The sequence below is a fragment of the Opisthorchis viverrini genome, assembly GCF_000715545.1.
Source record: "Opisthorchis viverrini unplaced genomic scaffold opera_v5_817, whole genome shotgun sequence".
NCBI lineage: Eukaryota > Metazoa > Platyhelminthes > Trematoda > Opisthorchiida > Opisthorchiidae > Opisthorchis > Opisthorchis viverrini.
The window spans coordinates 3,492-13,367 of record NW_008752509.1 but is presented as its reverse complement, the minus strand read 5'-3'; the positions used below and the strand labels follow the sequence as shown (position 1 = coordinate 13,367).

Genomic DNA, 9,876 nt, shown 5'->3' with positions numbered 1-9,876 from the left:
TATATATATATATATACATCGGATTGATTGCCGATCTTATTCCACCAAGTCTACAACGACGTCAAAGGATTGAACATGCATGTAAGGTGCTATTTCCCAACTATACGTTGTCATCCTGTGCCTCGATCAGTTTAACGGCAAATGCTGTTCAGCCACGCACACAAGCTGGAGCAAGAAGTTTTATCAGCGTGGGACATGCTGACTTTAGCTGTCTACTAGAACATGCATTATATCTCGCCATCCAAGATATAACATTTCATGTTTTCTTGAATGCTGTTTCTGTTCCATATAATTTTAACCGCAGATATTCCACGCTGAGGATCGATAAAAGCGGTTCAAGTACGAAAGTTTCTTCATCGATACTCGGCCATCACCCCAAGTTCGAACAAAATGGATTATGAAGGTTTATAAGTCCTTATTTTACTAAAACTTTTGATTCAAGTCATCTGATGTTTTTTAAGCTTGTCTGTATAGCTGTGTGCTGTACTCGGAAAGGAGTATGAATAATCGAAGCTTTGCGGCGCTGTTTGAAACAATAGAATTAAAGTTGCAACGTTTATACAAAATTGTGTGACGCGGTTTTGCGGTTGTAAACTAGATTCGCTGTTAGCCCAAGCCTCGAATTTGAGCCTTATCGTAATAATGGTTCGTTTTCACTTTTTAGGAAAAGTATAAAAGCTTCCGGGATGAGATACAAACTGCTACGAAAACTATTGTTTATCAAGAAATGAAAAGGTACGTTCCCATCAATAAGCCCACTAAGCCTCACACGTTTAACCTCCAGTAGCCTAACACACTTTAAACAGAATAAGCATTACTCTTCCAGCGAAATCCATCTGAGTATTTACACACCTCTTTTCCTTTGGGGACCTGTTATGAAGACCGGACCCTCAATAGTGGGGATGCCATTTGATTAGGTTTCATGTCCCACATCTATGTTTTTAATGAAGTCTAGGCAAGTTTGTTTATCTGCAAGAGATACCAGCTTCAAATGTTCTCGGTACGGAAAACATGTATGTGCTTGTAATAACCGTCAGGAACTTAGTTAACTGTCTTACTTTTCCTTTCAAATGCCAGGGTCAATCGGCGCATATTCATTTCCTTGTTATCATTCCCTACTGACCCAGCTAAAATGTGTATGAACTTTGCACGTGATTTGCGCAGTATTATATCAAACACAATATCAGTAATGCCAGCGACCACAGATGCACCATAAATTAATCACTAGCCTTCGACTTAGTCTTTCTGAATAACTGCCGTAGCTTCTGGCGCACTTTTGTTGGTAGTCATCAGTACCTCGTGATGGGGCAGTCGTTTGGTTACAGGTGATCGGTTGACGGCGCTATCCAATTTCCGGGTTATTTCACACACCACGGCACTCGCAAGAAACAGTACTCACGGAACCAAAGTGCTGTTTCGCTGAAATTTCGTTCTTTTTATGGCATCCAAATGGCTTGAATGGGAAGCGTGTTCAGAAGTGTAGATTCTGCACGCCTCGAAGGAGGATTTGCCATGGGTTGAGTGGGCTCTGGTGACTCGATCACGTGCTGTTAACAAACAAAAATTATATTCCCTTCGTTACTTGCGATGCGGTATAGCTGAGGATTTTGAGGCATAGCACTTGTAGCCCTTGAGACTTAGTCCAACAGCTTGTTGTTGGGCTTTAAATTTGATTACTTCACGGTTAAAAGGCAAAGTAACACTCACAAAAACGCGCCTCGATAGTCCCTCGACGAAAAAATAACTCGATTGTATCACCGCATGCTCATTGGCTACTAACTTTGTCCGGTCACGCAAGTGTGATTGGTTGTTTTGGTGCCGATACCACACCGATCGTGTACGTAGCCGTCCTTCCGGGTGTTCGGTTGATTGACAAATGCATTGCAACTTGTTTTACTTTGAGCGTGTAAGTAGTATGAAATGTGCTTAACATTACATCATACCGATAGGTTTCAGCTGGGTGAGAAGGCTAAGGTAAATGAACAGCAGGAACTTGGTCGTGCTATGCGTTGTATAAAGAATGAATACAAGTTGTTTTTCGTGCCAGATTTACTGCTTATTCGCGTTAGCGTCGGATTTCAAATTTGCTGACTACGGTAGTGGGCGAAAAATCTCTAACCACTTCCAAACGCTCAAGAAAACTTGATTTTCACAATAATTTGGTCTACCTATCCACTTTTGTGGTCCACTGGAGTCAAAACAGAATTGTCCTTTTGGTGCCCCACACCGATCGTGTACGTAGCCGTCCTTCCGGGTGTTCGGTTGATTGACAAATGCATTGCAACTTGTTTTACTTTGAGCGTGTAAGTAGTATGAAATGTGCTTAACATTACATCATACCGATAGGTTTCAGCTGGGTGAGAAGGCTAAGGTAAATGAACAGCAGGAACTTGGTCGTGCTATGCGTTGTATAAAGAATGAATACAAGTTGTTTTTCGTGCCAGATTTACTGCTTATTCGCGTTAGCGTCGGATTTCAAATTTGCTGACTACGGTAGTGGGCGAAAAATCTCTAACCACTTCCAAACGCTCAAGAAAACTTGATTTTCACAATAAATTGCTCTACCTATCCACTTTTGTGGCCCACTGGAGTCAAAACAGAATTGTCCGTACCAACTGTGTTTCGCCTCAGCTCTTGATATTACTGTGCTCTTCAACAAGGCACCGTTGTCGAGGATCTCCTTTCATCTCAGGGTGCACGAGAGATCTTTGAAAGAAGTTTCAAAGCATGAAACACTACTATTGTACGCAGAAAGCACTGCCTACTTGAAAAGATACTGAATTCCTTTTTACATGGATGCTGTGAACTTTAGTATCAATAAAAACTGGTATACCCGTGTTATTCAGGTGACAAGTTATACCGCATAAAGAGAAGAATACGAATGACCAAACCTAAGGTACATTGGTCGAACGGGTCATCTTTTGGTGAGTACTGGGAATAAGTCATCGTAGAACCACAAACAGGCTGCACAAAAGTTCATTATTTTCAAATATGTTGTAGCTGACCTGTGTCCCGATAATCTTTAGCTTTAGGAGCAACAAACCACCCATAAACTCGCTGAAATACCTTCGAAGGCCCACGACCGGTTTCACTCTTCTTGGGGGTCATCAAGTAGGTGCAGTCCCCAAGTTTCCGTCAGCCTTGTGTCCCACTTCAACCCAGATTACACGAAATTCGAGAACTACATTTAAATGAACACCAATTTGATTCCCACAATAGACTCATCCAAAACCCAACTGCATCTCTTATTTATGGTGTCGTTTGTAGGCCATCAAGGAGAAATCAGAAACATTTTGACTAATGATTTAGGTCAGTACAATGTATTGCGACATATCGAATATCGTTACAACTTAAACATGACGCGGTCCGGTGCAGAACATTCAGCTGGACAATGACAACCATAAACGAGAGTTTCAGCTGGGTTCCAGGTGAGTACCCCGTTAAAGCAATTTTGGTGTGCAAATGAGCATGAGGGACTTTTTATTTTAGCCGACGCCTCAATATTTTGTTTGTCAACTTGATTAAAAACAATCCCCAGGAATCGTCGTTTTTTAATTTTAGTAATAATAATAATAATAATCGTATCGTCACTAATCTACTCTTTTCAACTTTTTTTCAGCGTTCTATTAACAGCCCAACAACTGCGGGATCAAGTACTGAGCCTGCGAGAGTTGGTGAAAAACCAGGAGCGAATGATTGCAAGGAAGGATCACGTGATCGATGACTTGATGACAGATTTGAAACGAGCCAGTCACATTGCAGAAAATAACTTAGAAGTTTGCAGAGCCAAACAGGAAGTAAGACCGTTGGAACGAATGAACTGCTCTGTTTCCACGTCAGTTTTTTGACAGATGCATTCTCTAGACAATTTCTGTGGAATTTCAGCACTGTCCTGTGGGTTCGAAATTCTTCGTACTCCACAGATATTTTCTTATTTATGATCTCCAAAACTCCTCAAATTAGCACTCTTACTGTGGACGGTGCGTTCTCGATCAGAACTTTCAAGCGGTAGTTTGGGCTTGACGTGCTGTATCGTCAGCATGATTTCATCACTGTCAAAATCCATCGTCTGTTGGTCTCTTCGTTAAGAAAACTCATTGGCAGATATGTAAAGTTTTTATCTCAAACTCGTTCCAATTACCGCCAGTTTTTCAGCTCGATTATTTTTTCTACAGGGCGGGCACTGGAGCTGTCAGGAAAATCAATAATAGTTTGAGGTACTAGACTTTGAAGTGCTGCAGAATCAGTTGTAGAGGTCCTTATAGTGAGTGTCGCAGAGTGCACCTCCAACCTTCGACCAGTTCATTTGTAATTATTGCGGACAAATATACCCGTGTTATTCAGGTGACAAGTTATACCGCATAAAGAGAAGAATACGAATGACCAAACCTAAGGTACATTGGTCGAACGGGTCATCTTTTGGTGAGTACTGGGAATAAGTCATCGTAGAACCACAAACAGGCTGCACAAAAGTTCATTATTTTCAAATATGTTGTAGCTGACCTGTGTCCCGATAATCTTTAGCTTTAGGAGCAACAAACCACCCATAAACTCGCTGAAATACCTTCGAAGGCCCACGACCGGTTTCACTCTTCTTGGGGGTCATCAAGTAGGTGCAGTCCCCAAGTTTCCGTCAGCCTTGTGTCCCACTTCAACCCAGATTACACGAAATTCGAGAACTACATTTAAATGAACACCAATTTGATTCCCACAATAGACTCATCCAAAACCCAACTGCATCTCTTATTTATGGTGTCGTTTGTAGGCCATCAAGGAGAAATCAGAAACATTTTGACTAATGATTTAGGTCAGTACAATGTATTGCGACATATCGAATATCGTTACAACTTAAACATGACGCGGTCCGGTGCAGAACATTCAGCTGGACAATGACAACCATAAACGAGAGTTTCAGCTGGGTTCCAGGTGAGTACCCCGTTAAAGCAATTTTGGTGTGCAAATGAGCATGAGGGACTTTTTATTTTAGCCGACGCCTCAATATTTTGTTTGTCAACTTGATTAAAAACAATCCCCAGGAATCGTCGTTTTTTAATTTTAGTAATAATAATAATAATAATAATCGTATCGTCACTAATCTACTCTTTTCAACTTTTTTTCAGCGTTCTATTAACAGCCCAACAACTGCGGGATCAAGTACTGAGCCTGCGAGAGTTGGTGAAAAACCAGGAGCGAATGATTGCAAGGAAGGATCACGTGATCGATGACTTGATGACAGATTTGAAACGAGCCAGTCACATTGCAGAAAATAACTTAGAAGTTTGCAGAGCCAAACAGGAAGTAAGACCGTTGGAACGAATGAACTGCACTGTTTCCACATCAGTTTTTTGACAGATGCATTCTCTAGACAATTTCTGTGGAATTTCAGCACTGTCCTGTGGGTTCGAATTTCTTCGTACTCCACAGATATTTTCTAATTTATGATCTCCAAAACTCCTCAAATTAGCACTCTTACTGTGGACGGTGCGTTCTCGATCAGAACTTTCAAGCGGTAGTTTAGGCTTGACGTGCTGTATCGTCAGCATGATTTCATCACTGTCAGAATCCATCGTCTGTTGGTCTCTTCGTTAAGAAAACTCATTGGCAGATATGTAAAGTTTTTATCTCAAACTCGTTCCAATTACCGCCAGTTTTTCAGCTCGATTATTTTTTCTACAGGGCGGGCACTGGAGCTGTCAGGAAAATCAATAATAGTTTGAGGTACTAGACTTTGAAGTGCTGCAGAATCAGTTGTAGAGGTCCTTATAGTGAGTGTCGCAGAGTGCACCTCCAACCTTCGACCAGTTCATTTGTAATTATTGCGGACAAACGATCAAGTTTATCGTTTCCCAGAAAAATTATACAGCGTCCACAAAGTAATATTCCCAAATAAAGAAACTGCTGCTATATACCTTCAGTATGCCGCGAAAGGCGCGTGCTTACCTATATTCGGGAAGCATTCATTACCATGTCCCATTGTTTGTATGTGGTGAATGCTTGTTTATGATTAGCTAGCACTCAGACAAGATATCACGCCACTCATTCTTCAGTCACTGCATCCACATCAAGTGTTCACGCGTGTAATCTGGCTCCTCAAGGAACGACTTCTCAGATGGCTCAGGTCATCTGCCCCAAAATGTTTAGTGACCCGCACACCCTTGTCCAGTTTATCACACCATTATTTCGGCGATTTATGGTGTTCATTATCGTTTCAACTAAAGGTCATATGTATACATGGAAGTCTGTCGATTTTCCGTTCTCGTAATCCGGCTTTTCTCATCCATCACGATGTTGCTGTTCGTTATGCTATTCAAAACAGATCTGTTCGTCACCTAGCTTGTTCAGTCCCACATTCAGATACTTGGGCATTCGACCACGTTAGCACTGTTTTTTATGCTAAACTTTTATTCGTGTCGTAAAACAGTTACGCACTCGTTTTAGTTTACCTTTCTTTTGTTTACACTCACGCATACCGCGCATCTGAGTCCCTAAGAATCTTCTTCTGATATAGCATGCTGTCAGCAAGATGCCCAGCCAGTACTACTGGGATCTGCCAAGATTTAGTGTTTTGTTAATAAGATGTACACTGTTAACCTCCGCCGGTCTACGTCTGCTGCGTCGACTGGTTTATTCACACGTTTCTAAGTAGTTAATATGTTGGCTTTAAATATGTGCTTGAACTTTTACTCAAGAGAAAGAGAGAGAGATTTTATCCATAAGTTTGCCTGATCATTGTACTGTACAGTCGCTCATAACTGCGTCCTTTATTTGTTATAGATATTTCTAAAACAACCTGTCTCTTTAAAATACTGATGCTAGTGGTTTATGGTGATCTGCCAGACGCCACCTCTCAAATCCATGTCAGTCAGTAAGGCGCCACTGTTTCTTACTGGCCATATCCGTTCAGTCTGCCGCTGGTCCTCGAAGTAGGTCATACTACTGTCCACTTCCCTGGTAAGTGTCAAGGTCACGAAGGATAACACTTGATCAGGGTCTCTTTGATAAAAATGTGTAATTTTCACGCTCATGTGTGAACGGCAAGACAAAATCACTGTCACACGTAATATCCATTCTTTTATCCTTCAGAAAAGCCTTTGGAAGACGATGGACCACCGAACACTGTTGCAGATTCCACCAGTTATCATGGCGATATTGAGTGCAATATTAATCCTGAAAATGTTCCCTTCCATCTTACTGACACTCCTGGTAAGTAAACCAAACAACGCCTTATTTGAGAAAAATTTACCAGCATCCCACGAGGATCCCAATATTGATTACCGACAGATTGGTTCATATCGAGTGGATGAACTCTTCTCCAAAGATACGTTTTGTTCGCTTGAGAACACGTTTGAAGATATTTTAGGTGAACTTCGTTTACGATTAAACGTAAGTAGCAATGCGTTTAATTTTACACCATTTTGAAGCTCCACAAATTTCAACTGAAAAATGTCTAACCAGATGTTGACTAATCCACGCACTCGTCTGGCTACTGATGAATAGTAAGTAACTTACACCCAATTAGCCACCCAATCTTGTGGAGCGCCTGATGAATACCGGTCCGGGATTTTAACCGAATTTCTAAAGGGAAGGTGTGATTGGATCACGAAGTTCTCAACCACACCAAAGCATTCCCTTTAGTGGGGTGCATCCGGAGGTTCTGGTTGCTCATACCAATCTGATAGTCTAAGTAAAGACGAAAACGTTCACGTGACGGATCTTAAATTAATTGTGTATCTCGGATTCGTGCACTGAGATTTGGGCAACGGATGGGAAGTAAAGAGTTGACTGAGAAACATAGGCTACATGTTCGCCCACACTTTGGATTCCTCATTTTGCTGGCTGAAGTGTTTGCACTTGCACCTTTATGTGTAAACTACACGCGGTTGGACGGTTGTCAAACGTAGCGCATTACGTTTAAGTCTGTGACACCCGATATACACCCGGGGGGGATATGATCGTTGGGCAAACATGCTTGGGGTGAACAACACGTCATATAACTGAAATGTAACAAAGTACATCAGTATCGGTTCTTTGTGTTGGGGACTGTGTATCGAATCAAATTTTCCGCAAGACAATTCACTTCTGCGAAATAAATTACCTTGACGATGTTCTTCTAGGTATCACCATAACCACATATTTTGGGTGGGAATGAAGAGCTAGATAGTGAATCAGTGATCGGATGGCTCCTTGTACATTAACTCGTGGTCTGGAAGAGGAGTTTAAGAGATGCTGAGTAGATAGTGGGGCACGCTTACCTAAGACCATTCACTAGTGCTTTCCTGTTGGGTCATATTTAATGCGCTAGTGGCTGGTGAGTCCGATTATACGGAAGGGTGCAGGATGGTATTCTTACGGTACGACCGTCTCAAACAATGCGCTCGTGCTTTGAAATGTGCCTCACCTCAAGCCTTTTCAAGCCTGCACAGATAGCAGTTTGGTGGAGTCTGATTTTCTCGGGATAAGATCATGATTACGCCTTTTCAGACTTACCCCGGAGATTTCGCGACAGCAAGCTTTCATCCGTTCCTAAATTCAAGCCCCATTATTTAACCAACGGGTCGCTGTTTCCAGAGTACGGTTACCGACCAGACATTTCACGTGACCTAGCCAGCGTGCACGGGCCTGGATTTGTGTGCACTCCATGACTCAGTTGAGATATCCACGGTTCGAGAATCTATCTAGCAATGGGATTCGAATGCAATGAGAATGCAATACTCGAAAAATTCTAATTAGCTGGCAGCTGAAAGCCCACGCTTCGACGCCATACAGTAGTGGAGGCAAAAGCTAATAATACACTACAACGTCCTTGGCCACAGGCCAATTCTGTTCGTTTCGCGTGCATTTATATATATGGTCGATGGCGCAGCCAGACTGAGCAGTTCTAGCATTTAGGTCGGTTTTAAATGTCACATGTATACAGAGGGTTGTCAGGTGGCCAGATTTCTGCAAACCGTGTTGACTATACTATACTACGCTACACTGCAACCATTAGTCCGAGTGTAGAATGCCTTTTTTCCTGACTCCGGAGCGGGCTAATGAAGGGCAGGTGTTTTAGAAGTATTCCTGTTTAGACGGAGGTCAAACACTACCGAGATATCCGTTGTTATTAGACTTCCTCGGTCCAATTGCGAATACTCAACCAGGGCACAGTTCTCTATGGAAGCTGCCTATGTCTTCGCCGAAAAACATCCCTGTTTGAAGAGAAAAGTTTAGCTAGCAGTAAGTTGGTATCCACTCTTCAGTACTTCCTCATAGGTACTGACTAGGAAGGCGACATGGGTGGTTTAGAATGTACTCATCCCTTCACACTGGAATGAAACTATTTAATTATATCGACAGTTGTTTCTGGTAGATGAGTTTTCCGAAGGCGGTTCACGTCGATTCGCGCTGTTCACTGCATCAAAGCTGTTGTGAATTCTACGAACACGACGTACAACTGCTGGTTTCGCATTCAGCAGTTTTTTTGCAGCCAACATACTGCAACACATCTTGTTCTCGGGAGCACTTTCTCTTGGAGTGGCCTACTGAATTGTATGTGTGCCAGAATTTCGGTCTCAGCGAACAGAAAACCTATAGCTGGCTAGATTTTTGGTATTCGTTCTCCTTTTCCTCTAAACATCATATATATATATATATATATATATATATATATATATATATATATATATATATATATATATATATATATATATATATATATATATATATATATATATATATATATATATATATATATATATATATATATATATATATATATATATATATATATATATATATATATATATATATATATATATATATATATATATATATATATATATATATATATATATATATATATATATATATATATATATATATATATATATATATATA

At 41.0% G+C, this 9,876-nt stretch overlaps 1 protein-coding gene across 1 annotated transcript in view; it reads left to right on the top strand.

Annotated features, from left to right (window-relative positions):
* Positions 1 to 7,383, top strand: part of T265_15746 (hypothetical protein) — a gene marked incomplete at both ends in the record, with an annotated part of 18,209 nt that extends 10,826 nt beyond the window's left edge. The window contains 3 exons of the mRNA XM_009179062.1: positions 665 to 735; positions 5,121 to 5,298; positions 7,126 to 7,383. Coding sequence (XP_009177326.1) covers positions 665 to 735; positions 5,121 to 5,298; positions 7,126 to 7,383 — 507 coding nt within the window. The remainder of the gene's footprint in view (positions 1 to 664; positions 736 to 5,120; positions 5,299 to 7,125) is intronic.
* Between the last annotated feature and the right edge of the window lie 2,493 nt (positions 7,384 to 9,876).